Source organism: Tamandua tetradactyla, chromosome 9 (genome assembly GCF_023851605.1).
Source record: "Tamandua tetradactyla isolate mTamTet1 chromosome 9, mTamTet1.pri, whole genome shotgun sequence".
Lineage (NCBI taxonomy): Eukaryota > Metazoa > Chordata > Mammalia > Pilosa > Myrmecophagidae > Tamandua > Tamandua tetradactyla.
The window spans coordinates 63,645,727-63,670,648 of record NC_135335.1 but is presented as its reverse complement, the minus strand read 5'-3'; the positions used below and the strand labels follow the sequence as shown (position 1 = coordinate 63,670,648).

General features: G+C 45.4%; 1 protein-coding gene across 1 annotated transcript; it reads right to left on the bottom strand.

The window, feature by feature from the left end:
* Positions 1 to 463: 463 nt before the first annotated feature.
* OTULINL (OTU deubiquitinase with linear linkage specificity like) lies at positions 464 to 21,351 on the bottom strand. The gene is made up of 8 exons (XM_077116865.1): positions 21,228 to 21,351; positions 5,555 to 5,714; positions 5,436 to 5,467; positions 5,235 to 5,326; positions 4,319 to 4,468; positions 3,441 to 3,569; positions 2,215 to 2,484; positions 464 to 1,420 (listed from the first exon to the last, which is right to left on the bottom strand). Exons 1-8 carry the CDS (start codon positions 21,289 to 21,291, stop codon positions 1,247 to 1,249), a joined length of 1,071 nt encoding a protein of 356 aa, XP_076972980.1. The 5' UTR covers positions 21,292 to 21,351; the 3' UTR covers positions 464 to 1,246.
* Positions 21,352 to 24,922: the final 3,571 nt, after the last annotated feature.

Here is a 24,922-nt window from a genome sequence, read left to right as displayed (position 1 = left end):
CATTTCTCTTACAGGTCTGTAGGTTAGAGGCCCGATATGGTTTTGCTGGGCTGACATCAAGGCATCAGCAGGGCCGTGCTCCATGCTGAAGGCTCGAGGAGAGGATCTGTTTCACTTTTCAGCTCCTACAGGCCACCCTGTCTTGTGGGCCTTTCCTCCATCTTCAGAGCTGGGAGCACAGCATCTGACTATTCTTACTTATTTCACATCTTCCTCTTGACACTCTCTTCAGATTCTCCCTTCCACTTTTAAGGACCTTCATGATTCTATCAGGCCCACCTGGAGAATCTCAGGAGACTATTTCAAGGGCAGATGATTAGTTAATTTAATTCCATCTGTGTGACCTTAATCCCTCCTGGCCATGTAACTAGACATTCACAGGTTCCGGGGATTAGGACACCTTGCAGGACAATTACTCTGCCTACCACAGTGAGATTGCACATTAAATACACAGGTAAAGACATATTAAATACACCATAGTTTAATATTTGGGGAACAGTTCAATAATTGTCATTCAGTTGCCTTAATCTACAGAATTTACCTTTTCTGAATCGCTATAAAACACATTAAACTAGCCAGACACAACAGGAACAAAAAAAAACAGAGATAAAAAACAAACTGTATATTACAAAGTAGTGATTATAGGTATGTGTGTATATGTATGTATGTAAAAACCATACATGTATACATGTGTGTGCATGTAAACATATATATGTATATGTACATATATACACACACACACTTTAAAATTAAATAAGTGGTTCCAGAGAATCAGTATGCCACACAAATTCCTAGGAGGATAATGCTTAGAAAATAAGGCCATGTTGGTGCTGATCCATAGTGATCAGTCAATGATGAGATTCTTAATGAAGAACTGAAGGTTGGAAATACAGATATTCTTTCTCTGCAGGTTATCGTTTTTCCCTACTTGTTTTCTTCTAGACTTCCCTCCCCACTCCCTTCCAATGTTGTCCATATTCAACTTCCTTGGGCTCTTGTAGGCTGGCCATTGTGTGACATGTCCAAAGTCCTTATGGATGCGGCCAAACCACCGACACACACATGTCAACGCAGCTGCTTTGGAGGAAACCACTGAAAAATGACCACAAGCCATCCGTGCACCATCCCCTCCTGTGAGCCTGGAACTCTGGAGAAAATGTCCTAATTCCTCCAGCAGCTGACACACTAGCTTGGTTTTTCAAGAGACACTTTATTTCCAGGTGTGACTGCGTCGCCGGTGACGCCCCTAGAGGACGGGGATGTGGTACTGGTGGTCGTTCTCGGTCAGCAGGCAGACCTCCGGCCACTCCCTGAGAGGCTCGTCTGGATAGCAGACTTCAAAGTCACTGGAGTTGAACTTGAACAGTCTGAACACTTTTATCTTCACTTCAAGGGAGAATCCAAGTATAAACATATCAATCTGGGGACGAGATGAAAGGAAGCTCACAAATACACGTTTTCAAATCCCTGCCCTCCCACCACAGTATGGGAAACGTGTTTCTTCTGCAGCTTAAGAAATAATCCACTTGTTTATGGCCACATAAACCCCTAAGGGGACATGAGGATAGGGACAAATGTCTACTATGTGGGAGAAAAGGGGACAAGCTTAGGGACATTTCTTTAGAATAGCAAGAAGAAATCACAGGAAAAAGCTCTTGGAAAAAAAATGTAATGAAAAAGGACAGATTGTACAATATAAAACTATACTGTTTTCCAGCTAGTTCTGTATCATTAAAAATTTTTTTCTTTTGCATTATTTAAAACTGATTTGTGTACAAATATTTCAGATAATTTCATGCATATCCTAGGAAAGCAAAACAAGAAAGAAACCCTCTTCTGAAGGGATGAAAGCATTTTCTGAATTTAATAAAACTTTCAGGAATGTCTGTCTACAGGAGTTAACTATATGCTTTTCCGATGGACTTTTCCTGGGTTAACCTGCTACAACAGTTCTCAACGGACAAAAAGCGTGAAAATCCACCCTGGCCCCCAGAGCTGGGGTTTTGGGCCACAGAGCTGGGGAGACACTCGGCAACCAGCACAAGGCAGTGAGGCCCCCACTCTGCCTTCCCACCCCAAGGGCCCCGGGCATCAACTGGCTGCCCCTTTGCATTTGGTTTTATCCCTGCGGAAAGTAAAGCCCAAAGGCCTCCACGCCCAAGTATCACCAAGATCGTCCTTAAGCAAAGGGGCACGACTCTCTGCCCCAATTACCTGCTCTAATCCGCACGTGTCGCCTATAGCGTTCAGGTGATTGATCATGAAGCTCAAAGGATCAGATGAAGTTTCCCTGGAAAACAGCAGTCTAAAAGGACTGGGAACCACCTTTTTAGTCTTCATTTGTTCGTAAACTTCAGTGACTTGATACAACATAATGAATTTTAAAGCTTCATAAAGTTTATATTCCAGGATTGCATTGGAAAAAAGGATGTTGCACATACCACCTCTCTTGTGATAATCTTTAATTCCATTAAATTCAGTCCACTAAAAACAGAGATGTAAAAGAGAAATTTAGGAGCGTAAAGGTGAAGGCACACACAACTGCCCAATTTTAAAAGTACTCAGACATTAAAGATCAATAGGGGGAAGCGGAATTTTGACCTTGTACTTGATATTGATAGCTTTTGGTGCTAGTTTCATTTTTCTTAACTATAGGTATATGTTACTTCCACAATGACAAAATGGTTTAAATATATATTTTTTTAGATGTGCCACCTACTTCTAAGTATGTAGTAATATCAAGTAAGTTAGTTTCCTAAAATTGCTTAAGATAATTGGGTTACACAAAGGTTACAGAAACGAAAAATAGTGCTAGCATTCTTTAACACTCATAGTGGGCCAGGCATAGCCTGAGGCTCTCTAGATGTTTTACCTTGTTGGTCCTTACAATAATCCCAAGGGTAGACCCTATTCATATTTCAGTTTTACAGATTGGAACACTTATGGCACAGAAAGGTAAGTTGCTTCCCCAGGCTAGTATGGTAGACTCAGGGCTAACTCTAATAATCCAAAATGTGTCTGTATTAAAAGACTGGAAAACTTCTTACTCAGATTACTGTATGTGTGCTGTTCCCAAGTTATTAAGAGGGAATGCCCCCAAAGGGCATTTCTAAGCATCATGTCGGAAATGTGGACCACAATATTCTGGGGAAATAAAGGTACATGATTGTCATAGTTTCTGTGCCAGCTCACAAAAACTTCCTTAACCCATAATGGACCCCAAATATAGGTCCTACGTATCAGATAGAAGAACATTGCTCTTGTTTGTTACTTGGTAGGAGAAAGAAGAACAAGGAAAGGGAATCCGTTTTTAGAAGCAGCATTTTGGCTTGCATTACCTTCTTAGTACCATGAAGTAAAATGTCTCCCAGGAGAGAACAGGGGTTATATTTGAGATGTGTGTTGTCATTCCTGGTCTTTTTTCCCCCCAAAACACTCACCTGCATTTTCAGTAATTCTACATATTTACGTAATTTTCCAAACACATTCGAACCTGTGTATTTCTCAGGACCGAAACTGTATTGCTGGATCCAATTACAACCTTGTGAAAACAGCAATTTTTCAGGAAGCTTGAAAAGGAAGTAGATGCCAACAGTAATTAGTATCTCAATAATTATTACACACAATTATTGAGTCTGTCACAGCATATAATATTATCTCACTTAGCAATCGTCATCTAAACACACTGTAACAGTTAAGAAAAAAGCTTGGCTTTTTTTTGTGATTTGTGAATTAAATGTTTCATAAATCATATTCTTATTTACAAGTTTACAAGTGATAAGAACCAAAATATATAAGATCATATCTTATCTAAACACTCTTTTATTAAAATACCTCCCAAACTGCCTAGATATATTTCCTTAGAAATTAAATTATTTTAAAGCAATTTTAGGACTTCATAGCACATCAGAAATGCTTGGAATTTAGAATCACACACTGTGGGGTTTAGCACTAGCTCTAGCCCTCAGCTGGCAGACCTTACACGGCTTATTTCACCTCTCAGCATCTTCCTCGACTGTAAATTCAGGGTAATATTATGCTGCACATTATGGTATATGTAAGAATCAGGTCCATCGTAGGTGTCCAATGCATTTCCCCACCACCACACTTCTTGAGTCTGGGGTCAAACTGTCTATGGCCATCTTTCCAAGATGATTTATCTGCAAACTTGCATGAGAGACAGAGGGCTGGGTAAAATGACCTCTCAAGTCCCTTCAACCTCAAAATTCCAGATACAAAGCAGCCCACAGAAGGCCTGGAGCTTCTGTGTCACTGCCACAGACGTGGCATGTCCCGTGTTTCAAGTGTGAAGGCGTACCTTAACAATGTCTTTTTCTTTCATCCAGGATGGAAAAGGCAGGCCCTGACTGAACACCTGAAACAACACCGATCTCAGTGCGTCATAGTTATCCCTTTTTACTTGCCGAACACATTTAATATGATGCCGCCAAAACAGTTCCTCATAAGCCTAATGGTATAAAAAGAAAAATATTTTTTTAAGCCCATGGACTAAAAGAATAAAGAAAGCGAATGAGCTGTATTTCCCATAAGGGGTTACATGCAACATAAACAAAAACAATGATAAATTACAAACACGACTGTACGAAACTTTAAAGTGACTTCTTTGCATAGAGTCCGTATCGTGTTATTTTACATGATAAATTCCTGGAAGCTCAGGGCCAGGGAAGTCATGTTGGGGAGACGATGGATTCAACTTGACCATAGTGAAAAATACTGCATACCTTTCAGACCATGTCAAGGAGAACTTCAAATGTACGTTCTGTTTTGCCTTTGCTATAGACAGGGTTCGGCAGCACTGCTGGGAATATTCACCAAGACTGTCTGATGGAAAATTCTAAAAGTCCTCAAAATATTTTATGGCAAGGTACCTGACCCCTTCCAGGGCAGAAACCTTCACTGTGTTGCAGAAGTTTAATAGGCCTGGCTAGGAGAGGGCTGAAAAGAGTAGCAAAGCTCACGTTTCCCAAAATTGCAGGCCTAATTTACGCAAATCTTCAAAGACACTAGCTCTGGGTGGAAGGTCCCAAGGCAAGGTCTAGAAGCCAATGTCTACCAGCCACTTGCCTTTTGAACTAGTGCCACAATTTTACATGTACACATTTGGTGTGAGCTGGTCTCTGAATTTAGTAAGGCAATAGTAGAAATGTCTGTTTCTCCCCTGATTCTTACGGGCAAATTCTATGTTCTTCCATAGCTTTTACAAACAGACACACCTTCCTTATCAGTTTGGCACGAGGTAGCTCTCCCTTCCATTCCCTTGCACAGTAACTGAGTAAATCAACTTCGGCTTCCACACTGAGGTTCCCTGGACCAAGTCAAAAATAAAAGGCTGTTATTTTTCCTTTCCTCTCCACATCTCCTTTAGCCCTCTCCACATCTTAAAAATAAGGAAACATACACATGAAAATAATTACTTTTGAATTTTCTCTGCAGATATCCAATCCACCTGAAAGAGAAAAGGAACAATAATATCAAAATTCTACTTTGAATAGCAAGGACAATGTTGAAATTTAAAGATGATATAATGACCTACCATTTCAGTCGCTGCCCTAAATATAAATACACTCTTCTGAAGTAGCAGAGGGCAGCTACCAGAAATGAAATTACCAACGACACAGACCCTTTTGCAAATCTCCACATGGTATCTAAGGCTTGACTTGTAACTAGCATCCAGCAGTGAACTTTGTCATTTCCTACAAAATTAAGAAAAACAGTGCCCATGACAACTAGACAACAGTCTGCTTTAAGAAAACAAAAGATACGCTGGATAATTTTACCTGCAAAATGTCTATCACTGATTTACACACATTTTTTTAAACTGTTCAAAAGTTCAATCTAAAATAAGAAACACCTAATTCTTCTATAATCAATGTGTCATATATAAGACCATCTTTGTTCCAGAAAATTAAAGAAGGATAGTGTAGCATAAGAATATGGGCTTCAGGACCATCCAAATTCCAATCCTGCCTCTATCATCCTGGGGTGCATAGCTGGTTCCTGTTCAATACCCCTTAAACCCACATATGATTACAGAAATCCTCCACGGCCCTGAGCACACAAGAAGCTCTGCTAGCGACTCCTCCCCCATCTGCTTCTGCCTGTGTTATGGTTTTTTTTGTTTCGTGTTTTTTGGGTGCATGGTCTGGGAATCGAACCCAGGTCTCCTGCATCAAAGACGGGCATTCTCCCCACTGAACCGCCCATGCGCCCTGCGTTAGGGTTCTGAATCATCCACAGACCATAACGTGTGGTACTAGTTTAACAACACAGGACAAGTGAATCAGATGGCAGGCACAGCCAACATCATTTCCAGAAAGCAGGTCGCTTATAAGAAAGACGGGCCACAGATGGATTTAGATATGCTGCCTGTGACATGCTATAATTCCTGACTTGGCAAGTAAGAGATAAAATCAGTAGGTTTACAGAGCTCACGCTGCGTGCTTACAGTATTTTATCATGTTCAGTAAACTCCTAATTCTGTTACATTTGAGCATGGAAAGTACTGACGTACAAATGAGGACATCTGAACAATAGCCAGGACTCCTGGTGTTCATTGCAAAATACTTTCCTCCACAGCACGTTAGTAAAAATCCAGTCATTAACTAGAGTAAACACCTTATCAATTTGGAATCTACCATTTTCGCATTTTTGATCACCTAAGGATATGATCTGGATATCTGATGCATACATTTACACTTCCAATAAAGAAAGAATTTACCAGCAAAAACCGAAAACAAAGATGATTCCTAAGAAAATATTTATAATTATTTAAAATAACATTTTCAAAAACAGGTGCTATTTAGAACAGCTGAACAGTGGTTTAAATCAGTATATATTTATTCCCCTTAGAAACATAGTAGAATTTTTAGAAAATGTAAAGCTATACTGTCTTTACAGTTAAAATTCACACTTTCATTGAAACTGATGCTGAATATAATTACAATTATATTACAGCAATTGTAAATAATGCACTTTAAACATTGGTGTGCAAACGTCCATTTGTGTCTTTGCCCTCAGGTCTTCTGAGTAGATACCTAGCAATGGTATTGCCAGGTCATATGGCAACCCTATATTGCCTTCCACAGCAGTTGCACCATTTTACATTCCCACCAACAGTGGGTAAGTGTGCCTCTTTCTTCACATCCTCTTCAGCACTTATCATTTTCTGTTTTATTGAGATAACTGCATTCCAGTCTTTGAAACTGACAAGCTGGTTCACGTGTCAAAGTCCTGGACGAGAGCACCTGACTGATCATGTGCCCATTCTCTGGATACATCGAGACCTACTCGGGGTACGTGGGACATGACTCCCAGGGGTGTAAGCCTCCCTTATTGCTAGGTGGGACATGACTCCCAGGGGTGTAAGCCTCCCTGGCTACGTGGGACAGAAATCCTAGAATGAGCTGGGACTCAGCATCAAGGGATTAGGAAAACCTTCTCAACTGAAAGGGGGAAGAGAGAAATGAGAGAAAATAAAGTGTGACTGAGAGATTTCATACAGAGTCAAGAGGTTATCTTGGAGGTTATTTTTATACATTTTATAGATATCCCCTTTTTAGTTTAAGATGCATTAGAGAGGCCAGAGGGAAGTGCCTGAAACTGTAGAGCTGTGCTCCAATAGTCATGTTTCTTGAAGACGATTGTATAAGGATATAGCTTTTGCAATGTGACTATGTGATTGTGAAAACCTTGTGTCTGATGCTCCTTTTTGCCAACGATATTAACAGATGAGTAAAAAATATGGATTAAAAATAAATAAACAATAGGGGGAACAAATGTTAAAATAAATCGAGAAGCCTGAAATACTTGTGAACAATGACAGGGAGTGGTAAGGAATATAGAAAAAAAATAGGGGGAACAAAGGTTAAAATCTATTGAGTAGATGGAAATACTAGTGGTCAATGGACAGAGGGGTAAAGGGTATGGTATGTGTGAGTTTTGTCTTTTTTCTTTTCATTTCTTTTTCTGGAGTGATGCAAATGTTCTAAAAAATGATCATGGTGATGAATATACTACTATGTGATGATATTGTGAGCCATTGATTATATACCATACACAGAATGCTTATATGTTAAGAATGTTCATGTTTGTATGTGGTTTTGGTTCTATTACACAAAATATATTAAATTAAAAAAAAAAATCAAGCCCTACTCACCACAGGAAACAGTGATGTGCTCATCTCATCAGAAATGACGTGGGGGCACAGCAACCCTTCCCGCCACACGCCTGGCATGCTGCCTGTACCCCCGGCCTCCCTCTACCTCATGTTCCCTGTTCCTGGGCCAAGTAACTCAAGCCAGAAAGGGAAGGGCTGGCATGGGCAGGAGGGAGCAGATGGGAGGGGGGAGTCTTGGGGGTGGGGGACGCCTACTGCTTCCGTCCCAGTGGCCAGGCGGCCCTGACACGAGAGCCTTAACTGATAAGGTGTTATCAGGAATGGGGCTCCTCGAGTGAGAGGGGAAAGCAGGGGGCTTCACTGAACACCAGCTACAGTGTGCGCTCCTGCTGGGTGCCAGCCCCTGCTAAGCCTTTTTCAGGAACTCTCCCATCCACACTGGTGCAGGACACCACGGGGTGGGGATGGCAGCATGGCTCACAGGCCCTGGCGTGGGGTCAGCATGCACCAGCCTTCACCCCCGACCCCCAGCCCATGACAGGCCTGGTCCCCGGGGTGGACCTGCATCCCAGAAGGGGCCTCACAGGTGCTGGGGAGCAAGGCGGGGGGGCGGGAGAGGCCTGGCCCCACACTTGGCACACTGAGGATCCCAGGCAGTGCTGACTGTCATTTTATTGCCATGATGCTGGTTGCCTTAGGTCTGCAGGTGAGGAGGGCATGGTGGGGGAGGGAGCTGAGTCACTGTCCAGAGAGACTGGCCGCTATGTGTCAGAGCTGCAAGTCAAGGCTGGGCAATGCCCGGCTTGAAGATGCACAGCTGATCACTTGCCTATCCTGCCTCTGAAGTATGGAGTCAAATAAACCCTGAGCTCAGCTTTGGTGCAGCTGGTGGAAGCAAGGCTTTACCAACAGAGACTTAACAACAGTTTCCTCCTGCATGTGCAACTGGCTGGATTAGTTACAACAGACAGGGAAGAAAGCGGTGCCACTGGGCACCCAGCAGAACAGTGCCATGGTCACAACTTTTACCACCCATCCCCCGAGTCAGGTCTCATTCCTCAAATCCCGCGGAGAGGGGGCAACACTGCCACGTTGGCACGTTCACTGGGACCCCTTCAGCAGCTCTGCCACGGCCCTGCTGCGAAGCCCCTGCCTCACGGGGTCCTGGCATGGAGGAGAGAGAAGGGAGGGACGTTTCCTTCACCAGGATCCAGCCATTCCATGTGGTAGAAAGAGGGGACAGAAAGGAGGGCAAGGGGCAAGCGGGCCCGGGGGTGGCTGGGCAACAGTCTTGAGGAGGTGCAGCGGGCAGGAGGCAGGAAGACAGTGCCAGGAATTGTGGATGTGATCCTCTTTAATTTCCTTCAGGAGACACACAAAAACATGCAATTTCTTTTTAATTCTCTTAGACTGAACCACTTGGGGTGTGGCAGAACTAAGGCCACCAGGGGACGCCGGGCATTGCTGTTCTGTGGCAGGTGTTCTAAGTGGGCCCCACAATCCTACCCAACCATCAAGATTAAAGGATCAGGCAACCCCGACCCACAGGTCCAAAAAAGTAATACTAAGTAGTAACGAGAGACTTGAGTCATTATCCTGGAACCTCCTGAAAGCAGAGCTGACAATAACGGAAACCAAAATCTCATCTGGGATCACCCAGACCCCACGCAGCAGAGGGGACCACTGACCAGAACCAGGACAGAAAACGCCATCATCTTCTGTGGTAAAACAGTACTTAGACATTTTTTCCGTCCTCTACAGTGTACTTATGTTGAAAGAATTCAAACAGGAAACCAAAAAAGAAAAAATAAGTCTGAAAACAAAACCAGAAGACACTTAAGAGCCGGAAACCACGGGACTGGGGCCTGCCGTCCCTCCCAGCTGCCCCGGGGCCCCCCTGGAAGTTCACGGCCATGGCTTCTGGTTCTCTCCCGGCTCCCAGTGCTCTGGGTGCAGGATGGCCCGGCCTTCCCCTTCCCCTGTGGGCACCCCCAACTGCTGCCCTCCCACTCTGTCCTCTCGTGGCCTCCACCTCAGCGTCGCTCACCCCTCAGCTGAGAACCTAATGGCCGTTTAACGTGGGCATCTCGGGCGACAAAGGGAGGGAGGAAAGACACCAAACGGTAAACCTGCCTTGACTAAAAAAACAGCAACCACATAGGGATAAAATACGAATTGAATCTGCATCAGTGCCGTGTTACGGTGAGTTAACAGGGGACAGAAGAAAGAGGGGTGAAGAGAGATGGCAGGTGAGGTGGAGGGCAGCGAGCCTGGGGCTGGCCGTGCAGGCTCTCACAGGCACGTCTGGGTAGTTCTCACACCTTCCTGAGCTGTGCGGCTTTGAAAAGGTGAGTGTGGCTTTCAGGGAATTCCAGTCAAGGGTCAGGGGTGCTCACAGGGGAGGAGCTGAGGCCTGGGCAGGCTTTCTCCCTCTGGCCGGTCCCCTGCCCAGCCCCACTGGCTGCATGGCCTCTTCCTGTGCCCTGGTCCATAGGTGAGGTGACAGTGGGGCTGGGGCTGCTCACCTGGGTGGGAATCCTGGGGTCCTGAGAGCCCCCTGGCTGTGAGGAGGCACCAGGACCACATTTTCCAGGCAGAGCAGGGGACAGGCTCTGGAAGCCTGAAGGCTTCAACATGGGCAATGCATGCTCACTCCTGAGAAGTGGATGGGCTCAGGAATAAAGCAAAATACTGTGCATTAGTCCAAACGAACACACTAAGCACTACGTGAAGAGCTGGACAAACACACAGGCCAAATTCGGTTAGGTCATCAAAGCTTTGAATCGTGTGGAGCACTAGGAGACTAGAGATTTCTATAAGGTCAGCACAGCTGAGAGAAAGAGGTGAGGGCTTACACAGCATCAGTTGTTGCATCATCATAGGTTGGGTGGTTGTTTCTTTTTCATCAAATATAGGGGAAAATATTCTGAGAAGTACCCTTCTAAGAAAACTCTGAACTGATGGGACCAAAAGACTTTCTATATTTTTGTATTCTGGGTAATAGTTCTGCTCAGTTAAGAAAGTACAGTCCTTCCACTTAAAATATTACAACCAAAACAACTAGAAGATCAGTATCACTTTGGCAGAGATCCACTAAGTGGAGGGTTTTAACCTCAAAAGTCAAGACCACGGGATACTGAAAGGTAGCCCTCTCGTGCAACCCGCTGAAGCTATTCGCACGCGCCCCAGGGGCTGGCAAGGTGCCAACCAAGGGCTCTGGCAAGCTGAGTGTCCATAAACATCATAGGAAACTGCTCCTTGCCCAACACTGAGAGGATTTTGTGACTATGTCTTATTTTTAAAATAGCATAATCCATACTTGTTTCATTTTACCAGGCACGTTTTATCAGAGTGTTACATGCAACCTATCATTTTAAAGGAAAGATTCATTTTCTCATTTTGTGAGTTTTAGAACTTAAAAAAGAAACAACTGAAAAACACCAAAGCTGCAGGTGGGGTAGGCTACTACTGAAGGGCAGGTTAGCATTCCTTCTCAATTTTTTTCAGGGCTGAAAGGGGCCTTCCGAAGCCCATTTTATCAACCGGGCAGGCAACTGACCCAGTGGGAACAAGCCCTGGGCTGGGGGTCAGGACTCTTCCCTTCATTCTGCCCTTTTCTAGCTGCACTCGGCCTCAATGAGCCAAGCAGCCTTCCCCAAAGTCCACGACACGGTGACAACACAAGGGTGGAACAAAATTAAATGCAGTCAAGTCGCGTGAAAGTGCTCTGTAAACACAAGGGCACCACCCAAATGTCACCTGCCACAATCTGCCTACCGTCTCGTCGTCCAACCACAGCTAATGTACCTCAGGGTGGGAACTCACTCGTCTGGTGGAAGTCCTACTTTTTCTGGAATGTTCCTCCCTTTCTGGATCAAAACCTACCATTATTCTATGAATACAGATTAAGCTCATCCTGTGGACCAGGCACTAGGTTAAGTGCTGATGACCGCAACAGGCACGGCCTCTCCTGGTGTGGATTTACCTATGGTCCCTCACACGTGAGGACAGGGTGCCAGGAGGGCAGCGCTCCAGGGGAAAGGAACGCAGATGTCTAAGCCCATGCAACCCAGGAATCTGACCGAGCCCAGGGCTGGGGAAGGCTGTCCCAAGGACTTGAGGCTGAGCTGAGAGCCAGAGGATGTGCAAGAGTTCAGAAGGCAAAGAACACAAAAGGGGAGGCCAGCAAGGCTCGAGCCCACAGTCTTTGGATCCCATTACTGATGCTGATGTTTAACTGAAGACAAGGGGAGGCCCTGAAGGGCTGTGAGCCACAGGCTGATGTGATCAGATCAGTGACCACAACTCCAGTCATCACTGTTTGTGGACAGGAAGAACAAGTGTGGTTCCTCTTCCATACAACAACCTTTTCAATTTCTCACAGAGTCGAAGAATGTGCTGGGCTACAGTGGCGGGCACTTCCAGGCCCAGTGGAAGGTCCCCTCTGCTGGGAGGCCCTCTCAGTGCCTTGGGCAGAATTAATTCCTTCCTCTAGTGCTCCCTAAGAACTCTGTCCACTCTGCTGGTCGGAAACACACACACACACACGCATGCACAAACATATATGCACACATGCATGCACACCTTTCATTTCTGAGTGAAGAAACCGAAGCCCAGAGAAAACAAGCAGAAGTTTGAATATGAACCCACTTTTCCCAACGTGAGGTCAGTGTCCTTTGAACTAACCACACAATGGCCTTCTCCTGAGTAATCCCCTCCCAAGAATGAAAACCATCAACGGGCACTAGCTTTGAAGACAGTTTTGTTTCCACTCTGCGTCTTTTTCTCTTTTGTGTTGAACATGCCCAATCTTCTCGCCCCGTCCTTATATGACGTGCTTTGGGGTCTGACTTGCACCTGCTGACTGTGCTCGGTGAGCTCCCAGGTGTGACCCAACGAGGAGGAAATTAAAGTGACCACTGTCTTCACTCTAGATCAGGTAGGCACTTTTTCTGTAAAACGGCCAGAGAGTACATATTTTAGGTTTTGTGGATCATATGGTCTCTGCCACAACTCTCACCTCTGCGTTTATAGGGTGAAGTCATCCACACATGACACACAGCACGGCTCTGTTCCAGTAAGACCTTATTTATGGACACTAAAATTGGAATTTCACATAATTTTCATGTGTCAGGAAAAAGTATTCTTCTTTTGATTTTTCCAACCATTTACAAATGTAAAAACCACCTTAGGTCATTAATCATATAAAAACAGACAGTGGGTCTATGGACTGTGCCTGCCAAACACTGTTTCAGACATGCGCTCACAGTAACCCAGCCTGTGATTGCATTAGTTTTGAACAGCTGCTAAAAAGAAAAGTCATAGACTCATATTCAGCCTGCTGTCAACTTAAAGCTCTTTAGCCCTGCTGCTGGTGCACATCTCCCCATCTCCTAAAGGGAGAAAGGGGCACATGTGCTTTTGCATTTCAGAAGGGGCTTTCCTGGAGCTACCCTCCTGGCCTCATCCACTTTACTCCTTCCAGAAGGAGTCACATAGATTTTCCCAGTCATTGAGCTGCACTTTATATCTACCTCTCAATTAGTGCAGAACTGGGGAAGGGAAGAGAGGGGTAGCCAGATGATATGTGCACGTTCTGGGCCTTTTAGACCCAGGACCTTAGATGCAACCCTACAAAAGTTCACATTACTGGATTTAGCTCTTTGCTTCAACCTGCCAGGGCTTCTGTTGTACTCTCTCAATGCTCAGGCCTTTAACTATTAAACTGGTCTTCCACATCCTAGTACAAATCCTTTATGAACTTTTTGGCCAAGACAGAACTAAGGGCACCTCTGAGATAAACCATGCCTCATTTCTCCCTGGTGGTCGTTCTTCCATTAACCATCATTTAGGTGCTGCTGCTAATGGTTACTCATCCTTCTAATTGGCCTCCCTTCCCCAATCCATTTTCCACACTGTAGCCTGAGTGACTTTTTTTAACCCAATGGACTGGATCATCTTCTATTTAAAAACTTTTGATGGCTTTTCTTACTCACAGGAAAAAGATTCAGATCCTAGCAGCCACTGTAGTGAGCTGGACAGGCCCTTGAACAAGGTGTGAGAAAGGTAGGAGGACATCACCTGTTGGACCATCCTAGCCAGAAGCTGCAGGGAGCTGGTTCTTCTGTAACTGAGAATGCCAGTCAGTATTTGTTCAAATAAGGTGGTAAAATAAAAGGTAAGTCCAAGTGCAGAGAACTATTCAATGATTGTTCTTTGCAATGAAGGCAGTGCTTATAGAACAAAAAAGTTTTCCTGCTCTGAGCAAGTTGGAAATCAGTGAGAAATTCCTACTGTGTAGCAGCAATGGAAAAAAAAAAAAGGATGGGAGCAGCTACTGCCAAATTCAGGCAAAGCAGGGTAAGGAAGATAGCAGAAGCCAAGCCTGGCCTGCCCGCTGCCCACCTGGGCAAAGTTTCAGGACTCTGGCTCAGTATCCATTCTCTTCTCCTCCCAGAGAAATAGAGCCTCTGGCCACAAGGAATAAAGGCTTGATGCAGTCTCCTATATGCTGGACAGAACTGAATTCTGGTGAAGAAGTAATAAATTCAACTTTTAGAAGAAGTCACTGAGAGGGATGTATTACTTGCCTTTCTTCTTTCCTGTTGGATGGAATGTAAGCATGATAGCTGACGCTTCAGCAGCTATCTTGGAGCAAGAAGTAACTATGGGAATGGAAGTTGAACACAGTGGAGAAATATAGGGAAAGGAGCCTGGGGTCTTGGCACCACAGAGCCCATTCTGGTCCTGGGGCACCATCTCTGAGCTGTCACACGAGAGAATTAACTTGATTGGCTCATTTTGGGTTGTTCTCTGACTCTAGTCAATCCTAACCCTAAAGTCTCTAGTTTAGTGGTTCCTTCTGACTTTAAAACCGTGTGATTTGTCCGAAAAAATGGCCCACCAGTATACTTTCTCTTCCCTTAACTACAGCCCTGAAGGGGAAGTGAGATATGAAGCACTCACCTCCCAGGTCAGTTTCAAGGCAAGTGGAAGGAACAGCAGCAGGCGGTCAGGAGCACAGACAGCCTTGGAACCTCAACTTCCTCCCCTCTGGCCAAGCAGAAGGAGGCTGGGTCCTTGGGCTCCATTTCCCTCTGTTCTCCAAAGGCTTTCTTATTTCACTTGGTTTCAGAGTTATACTGGAGGAACAGTGGTGTGGGGTACGAGGCACAGGATTGTAAGTGGTTGTGAAATAACTGAAGTTCAACCAAACTCAAAATGTAACTCAACACTTGCACGGCAGGACGGATACCCTAAGCAGGTGGAGAAGACTCAAAGACTTTGACAAACACCAGCGAGTATTCCAACCTTTAGAAGGCCATGCTTGTTTCTAAAGATCTATTAAACTAGCTGAGCTGAAAGCATAGTTTTGATAGACAGTTTTCCACAAGAGTTTCCAGGGATGTGACCAGCATTGAAAAAACACCAGGAAAAAATTTAAAAAAAAAAAAAGAAGGTTGGGGAGACAGGAAGGGAAGGAGGGAGAGGAAGAACCTTCATGTGTTACAGGCGTAAACGTCTGAGTGGATCAATCAGTGAGGTGCATGTGGGAGAAGACACTAAGGAATATAAAAGCTGGGGAACAAGACAGTACAGGTAGGTCAACAAGCACTGACTGTATAAGTACTCTATAGTGACAATGAGCTAAGCCTGCAAAAATGGGCTTGACATTTAAAAAATAAAATAGAGGGCTACGCCATGGATAAAACTGATTTAATAAACCCTCTCTCTTGGTCCAAGTGATTTTCCTCTTCACTTCAGGTTCCAGAGGAAAAGAAGGAAGCAACACTTGCAGTCAGCTGCCAGACTGGAGGACCCAATATTTACATCAATAATTCCACTGGGTACGTTTCAGTTTCAAGCTGAGCTGCCATCCTAACCCTTAGCTACAAACTGAACTCCATTTTTTTAAAACCTTTTTTATTGTATAGTATAATATATATACAAAGCAAAGAAATAAAAAAGCAATAGTTTTCAAAGCACTCCTCAAAAAGTGGTTACAGAATAGATCCCAGAGTTTGTCATGGGCTGCCATATGATCTTCTCATTTTCTTCCTTCTAGCTGCTCCAGAATATAGGAGGCTAGAGGGCTTAAATGCTTTTTTATCATCACAATCGACTTTTTTTCCTTCTTTTTTTTGTGAATAAGACAAGTTCATTTTTTAACAATGCTAAGTACAATGACAAAAAGCCGTGGCGATGTGCTCATCTGCTGACCTCAGTGCCACCCGGCCCCCGTTTCACACTGGAGACTGATACCTTGCAGCCTGAGCTGGCACTGCCCGCCACTCCGCGGGCAGCCCATTCGGAGGACACAGGGCACTCTGGTGTTCCCTGAACACGAGAGCACTCACAGGAGAGTGGGGGCCGTCCTGTCAGGGGCCCACGGACACACCACAATGTGCCATGATTCTAAGAACTCCAGAGGGGGGTCTCTCGTTGCCAAGCAACAAGGGATTTGGTTCACCTCTCCTGCACTTGGGTGACCAACTCCTTCCAGAACACTCCATGCCCTGACCCAGGACAGACTCAAACTGCTCAAAGCACGCTCCCTGATGTGCTTCCCTCAGAGACATTCAGGAACTGGCTTCTACCCAACAAGACCATTCCGAGCCAAGAGAGCAGAGCTCACCTCCCCTGGGGTAGGGACAGAAGAGGAGACCAACTTCTTTTCTTTTGACAAGAAACCCTTGAAATTTAACAAGATTTCACTTCTTTCTGAATTGGGAGGGGGGCACTCTATCGAGAAACTGATTTCTAATTACATTATTACTCCCCCTGATTCACGCCCTATTGATTTTTAATGTTATTTACCAAAGATCAATAACAGAGCAAGATGACAAAGTGATAATACTATCTTTTCAATTACTGTGTGTCCACTCTTTCCACAATTCCACACACACTCAAAGTCATTTGCACATGGTTAAAACAACAAGAGACTCACCATAATTCTTCATTTAGAGCTATACTGAGTTTCTAGAATTTATGGTTATTATCTAAGAATCTGAACAAAAGTACCAATAGACAATGGTCCCAAGTCTCCTAGAAATGAAAGTAAACCTTCTCTCAATGTAAACATGATACCACCTGTCTATTTTGGCTGCCAACTACATGGGAAAACAGAACAACGGAATATGACGAGAACAAAAAGATTCCTGGAAAAATAAGAGCGTACACAAAAAACTTTCTGTTGATTTACTGTGATGTAACATTTAAATAGTCTTCCATTAAGTTAATTATAGATCAGATAAATGTATATACATTCCCTATGCTTAGTTATTTTGAAAACAGACTGTCCTGCTAAGAAATGGAACATTCACCAGGGGTGTCAAGAAGACAGAAAAGGCAGGATTTACTGGCTCAGTAACTTCTCCAAAAGTTAAGTAGAAACCTTCAGAGCCACACATAGGGAAGCTTTTTAGCTTGGTAGCGATAACCCTTTCATGATGTCTCATCTTCTATTCCTCAGACCAGGGAAGGTTATCTCAAATAGTTTAATAGTGACAAACCAGCTTGAATTTAGAAAGCTTACATGTGGTTTTAGGTAGCCTTGGAAACTACAGTGTGCTCTCAGGTTTAAACCTAAGCTGTTTCAAGAGACGGAAACAGGTGGATGGATAAGAATCTGGCTGGGGATGGAGTCACACTCCAGGGTTTGGGTCCTGGCCACCACTCCCAGGGGAAACCCTGGGAAAATTCCATAACCTATCCAAACATCACGGAGATGGTGGGGGTACGGATTGAGAAGATTACGTTCAGAGTCCAGCACCATACTGAGAACTCAAGTGCCCACGGTCACTATGACAGGGACAAGCACCAGGTGCTACAGGCCTGTAGGGTGGTTACCCCATCTCCACCCCAGGAAGGTCAGAAAAGGCCTCCAGATAAAGCAAATTCTACACTGGGACCTGGGCCAGGTAAAGGTCATTTTCAAGTTAATAACTACACCAATCAAGAATTTCCATTTAAATGAAATACATGGTACCAAAAATGTTACATTTTATTCTGTGTTTAATCATTTCTGGAGCAAACAGGCTGGCAAAAAAACACCAACTATGGACTATTTGTTTTTAAGTATTCTGCTGTGTGTGTGTGCGTGAGTTTTAAATTCCACAGTGGTATTTTTTCCCCCTATTTTTATTTTTTTGCATGGGCAGGTATCAGGACTTGAACCTGGGTCTCCAGCATGGTAGGCGAGAATTCTGCCACTGAGCCACCTTCGCACCACCACGTTCCCTACTTTTTTAAAGAGGCAAAATATCTCTCTTTAAGGTTACGGACAGTATGAGGAAGAAACGCGGTCACTCACTCCTTGCCACTTTGGCACAACTGCCCACTGCCAGCGGCCCGGAGCTCTGTGTGAGGCTTCTTGAGGGTAAAGCTCTAGAAGGCACGTTCTCTAGAACAAACACAATTCTCAGCACACCTCTGGCAATCTGTGTTATGGAGCGAACTTGTGAGCCCACATTTCTCCTGCCACCAGCAGCTCCTGGGTCTTTAAGTGTTCTGATCTGCCTACTCTTCCTTGAACACAGAAGGTGCTCAGCAGGTAAACTCACCTGTTTGCCTAGGGTAGAACCTGTGATAACCTGTGGGAACAGGCCAACGACTGCTCAATAATTCCAAACACTATTTGGGTGGGTCAGAAACATCTGCTTCATACACAAAGTCAGTCATCCTTGAATGGCTCTGGAATAACAGAACAATGACACTGAAGAATACCCCCTCAAATTAGCAGATCCTGTCCCCCTGTCCCCCCAAAATACTCTTACCCAGAAGGGCAGTATGAAAAAGAAAAATTACAGAGCAGCTTTAATTACAGCTAGAGTAGGGGGACGTGGCTGAGGGGGTCCGACGAGGCCAACCCCCGGTTGAAAGCTCACCCCCTTTACTGGTAAACAAATGCAGATGGATAGAGGTGGAGTTGGCCCAAGCAGAGTGGAGGAGGCAGGTAGCAAGAGGAGGCACGCGCATTCCCTCCTCAAACAGACTGCCACAAGTGTGCTGAGAACCCTGGGTTTGTTCTATCATGCCATGGGGCCTCCGCCACTTCCCTGATATGTCACAGTGGCTTCTCTGGACTTCAGGGCATTGCACAAATGGGTTATGATGCCTCTTCGATTGCAATAATCTGATCCTGACAGTGACTTTCCCAGATGTTAACCCAGATGTTTAGTCCATAATTTTCAATATCCAAGCACTTAAAACGAAGCAGTAAGGGGTATGAAATGTATGCTTTTCTCTTTATTTCTTTTTCTGGGGTGAAACAAAATTTCTAAAAATGAGAGCCATTGAGAGCCACTGACTGCACACCATATGTGGACAGCATGTGTGTGAAGAATTGTCAATAAAAATATTAAAAAAAAAAAAGCAGTAAAAATGCCTACCAAAAATACTCCTTCCATCCCTACTTACTCTGTAGGTTTTCTTCTGTGGTTGTCCATTTGTTTTTATTGTCATTACTTGGTATTACCTGTTATTATCTCAAAAATGAAAATTGGTGTGTCTCTTACCCAAACAGAAGCAAGCAGCCTTAGCTTTTGGTTTTAACTGATTCTAAAACTATTTTGTTTTGGCTTTTTTTTTTTGCCAACCATAACTGGCAAAGAAGAGAAACTATGCTCTTAAGATCTCAGTGGTTTTGTTTTGGCGAAAAACATTTTCCATAATTTGATCCTGGAATCACATTCTTCCACTGTTGCACATCAACTGCAGACACCCCCAGGCTGGAGCAGAGGAAAGAACCTTCTCCCCAGCTCAGGGCAGTGGCACACCTTGCACTTGGTGAAGAGGGAGGAAAAATTCCTGGCAATTACATTAAGCCTAGAGTAGGCACCTAACCAGTTTTTTCCAGCTACGCCCCTACCTCCATTTCCAACTTTCCTTTCTCTGCCAAACGAAGGCAGGGAGAAAGAAAGAAAATAACATAACAAAAAAAAAAAAATCGAATGAACACACCCACAGGAAATATTTGAACAGTTCTATAATAACCTTAGATGCAGAAGGGTTGAAACCTGAGTTAATTCTCCAAACTCTAGCAAGTGGGAGGTTAAGTCAATTGCAGGATTCCAGACCAGGAGGAGCCTTTGGATGGGCTAGCCAAACCCTCATTTTATGGATGAGGACAGGGAAGTCCATAGCGGCTACGCCCAGACTTCAGAGCTGAGCACGGCCGCGCTTTCCACCATCCCAAAGAGCTTGTTGTCTGAATCAAAAGTTCCTGCCTGGAGGAAGGGCAGCAGTTAAAAGCATTCTAGCCGCTGCCAACTTTCCCCCAACGCTGCAGTACCTGCAGCCCTGACTTTGTGTGTGGACGCAGGCATGCTCCCCAAATTCCCTGGTGGGCTTACCCACCTCGGGTGACCACCTGACTACAGAGGGCGGAATGAGGTCCATCCAAACCGGGAAGCAAGCTGTGTTCACCCTGCTCGCAACTGGGGGCTGAAAGGATGGGGAGGAAAACACCCTTCACCTCTAAGGTTTACAGAGTCGGAGAGGAACCAGCTATCAATCCAGCAGCAGACGCCGAGGCAGAGAGGGCGCGCCCCCCGACGGGAGGGAAGGGGCTTTAGGCGCGGCCGCAGCCACCCTGCTGCGGCTCTTGTCTTTGGTGCAATTCAAAAGACAGCAAGTCTGTTCTACCTCACACCTCAAGTGCTGGGCCACATCCTCTGCCAGCTAGGCGGGAAACTGTCAGCTACACTAAGACAGTTCCGAGTTCTCAGTGTGAGGGGGGACACACCGGATCGGCGGCCACGCGCCCCCTTCCCGCCCCGCCCCTGAGATGCTCTTTTTCTTCCCCGCAAACGGCCTTCCCCACCTTGGCCGGGCGTTCGCGGGCCGGACCCCACAGCTCCACCTCCGGCGGGCCTTCTGATCTTTGTTCAAACGCGACCCCCGACGGCTGCCCACACCCTGCCGGGGAGCAGCGCGCCGCCCACCGCACACCCCGCCTGCTCCAAACCCGGGGATGCACCCTCGGCCCCCGCAGGCCCGCGCCGACCCCCCGCCGAGGAGCGCGGTCCGCGGCCGCCCAGGCACCCCCCGCGCGCCCCGACCACCCTGCCGCACCCCGCCCGGGACCCACCTGCGACCGCAGCAGGAGGCCCCTGCCGTCCCCGCACCTGCGAGGGGCTCCTCGGCGCCGCCATGCCGACCGCGCACTGCGGAGGGCGCCGAGCCTCGGCCCGCGGGTCCCACAGCCACCGCGGCCCCGGGATCGCTTCCCAGCGGTGGGGACTGGCCTCCCAGCTCCCGCCCCCGGCTCGCCGCGCGGAGTGACGCGCCAGGCCGCCAATCAGCGGCCCCCACGGGCGGGGCGGGGCGGGGCAGGGCTCCGCGCGCCGTCGGGGCTGCGTGGAGGGCTCGGCTGGGGCGCGGAAGCTGCTCGCGACACTAGGGCGGGGGTCCCGGGGCTGCCGCGCGGAACGTCCTGGGAATTCCCTATCTGGACGGGTGTCCCCCCACCATCCTGGCACTTCCCATTCAATGGGGACCAAAGAAGCCTGGAGGGTGGGATGACGTGGGGTGGGGGGGCTTTTACGTCTCCGCGAGAGGATTACAGAAAGATCCTGGTCCCTAACCTGTGCCTTGCAGCCGCGGTAGGTCACGGGAGGGAGCGAGGGACTGGGATACAAATGTAGCTGTCGACCCACGGCCTCTTCCACGAGACTGGGCAGATTTTCCCGTCTTTACTTCCTCCTGAGTCAGCAGAAGGACGTTCTTACTTAGAACTCACGGTTTACTTTGGGGGCGAGAATTTTGCGCATCATTGATGTAACCAAGTCCCTGATAAAATGGTTTATTCAACGGGGGAAAAAAAATACGAGAGTAGCTAACAGTAAAAACAGCCCAACAAAAAACTGCGCTCAGAACAAGGTTCTTTTGCCGTTATTTGCCTAGTCAGATGGACCCTTTATTTCAGAAGAAAAAGGAAGAAAGTGAAAATCCTGGTGAACGCTTCCTCTTTGGCCAACACATACGATACCAGAGAGAGACTTACGTTTGAAAATGGTTTGGCGCTTTTTGGAATGGAAATTCCATAGCTTGAGAAAGATGTGGAAACACCCTGGGATTTTACACAGCCTCAGTGTCGTTTGGGCAATATTTGCAGGTAATTGAGTCGCTTTCCACCCTTTTCTGAGTCTCAGAACAAAGAACTAGGGGTTACCCTGACTTTAGGGACGCCAGTAAAATTCTGTATCTGAGGCAAAGGCAGTTAGAGTGTCAGGCAGGCAATGAGGGAGAGCTGACATCAGGCTCGGCACTTTGTGCTGGGGAAGCCAGGAACACAAGTTCAGCAGTCATCTCCCAGCCTTCCCTAGTCCCTTCTTGAGATTTTCAGTCTGTGTCCATTCCACATGCCAGGGGAGATGTTAGGTCTAATGAATAGGCAGGAAAACAGATCTTAAACCCAGAAATGGGAATAAGCAGTCCCAGATGCTTCTCAGGGCAGGAATTCTCAGTGGCAGGGCCCCTGGCCCCTCCCTGCAACTCCCAGTGGAAAACTACCCAACCCTCAAATAGCATGGATTTGTCTTTCCTCTCCAACAAGAAGTGGGGCATGCAGAGCTGCCATCCACCAACCCTGACCCCAGCAGTTGGACTCCTTGGGAGGGGCCCAGTGGGGTCTCCACCCCTGCTCCTTTGAATCCTTTTGCTGTGTCCGTAATAAGACGATTCTTTGCTGAAAGATTTATGTTGTGCCTGAGCCTGTATTCCTGTGACTCACTGTGTAGTAACTGACTGCACACTTCGATAAAGTCTCTTACATGTGTTATTTTATTTAATCCTCAGTTGCCCGTGAAGTAGGTACTATTATTATCAACAGGCTACCGGTGAAGAATGTTCTAAGGCAGAGTTTGTACCCAGGCCCATCTCTAAACCACCCCAGCATCCTACAACCCATAGTTCACAAAAGATAATAAATATGTTACCAAACTCTGCTGCATGTTTAGAAAAAAATCCCTTTTATTCAAGTTAGATTTAATGTCAAGGGGAGTTTTCTACACCCATAAACCATGACTTGCATGTATAGGACCATATACAAAATGAGTTAAAATTGTCGCACCCAATTAAACCTGGACAAGGTTATGGGCAGTGATGGGTACAAATTGTCCATGCTAAAAACTGAAAATACTCATGGTCTAATAAAATAAAATTTACTTAGTTCCTTTAACCGCAAAACAAATTAGCCAGTTCTCCTCCCCTTCTTCCCCAAGATAATATTTATGAACACAGCTGTTTGTACTTGGCTTAAAGTCCTTTCAATTCATTTGCATGTTCATTATTACTGGAAAAGTTGAGTGAAAGGCCTCCAAGTTTGATATTTACAGACCCAGACCTTGGAGCCAGAGTGCCTGGCTTGGCTGCGTAACAGCCATTTGGGTTTGCATGAATTATTTAACATTTTTGTACCTCAGTTTCCTCATCTGTAAAAGGGAGCTCTTAATAGAACCTACCACATGGAACGTAAATGTCTAAAAAATGCAAAGCCTTTAGAATAATGCCTGATGCATAACAAACATATAACTGTCGATCAAATAAAAGATGTGACTACACATAGATTTCTGATTGGCTTTCTGGTCTACCCTGTGTGATTTTTTTTTTTTCTTTACTACATGCTTTAACAGCTATAGACTTTTTGATTTTTTATATTTATGTTGTGAGTGCTTCGAGGGCAAGTACTCTGACCCAGAATCCCTAGTGTTCTAGCTCAGAGCTTGAGTAATTGTGAATGAGGGAATTGAGACTGTGGTAAGGCCATTTAATGAGCTTACTCAGCAAAGACCCTTGTAACAACCATCTCTGCTGAAACATTGATGCAAATCATTACATTTTCCAAACAATTGAATTTTAAACAAAGAAAACAAAAACAAACTCAATGCCTCACATTGTGTCTAGAAACCCCCTGATTGTGATGTTTAAGAGCTCAGATTGAGTGGGCAGAATGTGGAGGCACATGCATGATAGGGCCCAAATCGAAAGAAAGGAATAAAAAAACTGGTCAGTAACTTCTAGCAAAGATTTTCTTCGAGTTTTCTTGCCTATTTGAGTCCTGCAAATGGAATATGAGCATCCATTGAAGACACTACAAAATGCATTTTCCATTGCTATGCCCAACCCTTCATCTTACTCAGGGGTTACTCATTCATATTCAAGTCAGTCTCAGGCTAAGACAGATTGACAGTTGCTATGAGAACCGTGAACCTGTTAAACCTTTGTCTGGGTCATAGAATTGCAGTCTTCATTTATATTAAGAGAATTTCCTGCCTGAATTGACCTACAATTACGTATCATCCTCTGATAGGGAGGTTGCAAAGGGAGACACTGAGTCAGTTACTTCAATGCCTGTACCAAAAATGGCACATGGAAGGCACTTATTAGTATTCATTGCTTGAAAACATGAGTGAATGAGTGAGCAAAGTCAACGACTGGACTTCTTACTAAAAGTCAGCTGGAAATTTTCCAGCCTATATTCACATCCAATTGTCCTTATGCAGATCCATAGTCTTTTAAAACTTTATGTTGAGGGGGTGCAAGGGTAGTTCAGTGATAGAATTCTCACCTGCCATGTGGGAGACCCAGATTCAATTCCCAGGCCATGCGCTTCCCCAAAAAACAAACAAAAAGACAAATAAGCAAAAATTCAACAAATGGTGCTGCAATAATGGAATACTCTCATGGGAAAAGAATGAAATGTAACCCTGGCATATACATACAAAAATAAATAAATAAATAAATAAAATGAAATAAAACTTTATGCTGGTAGATGAACCTTGA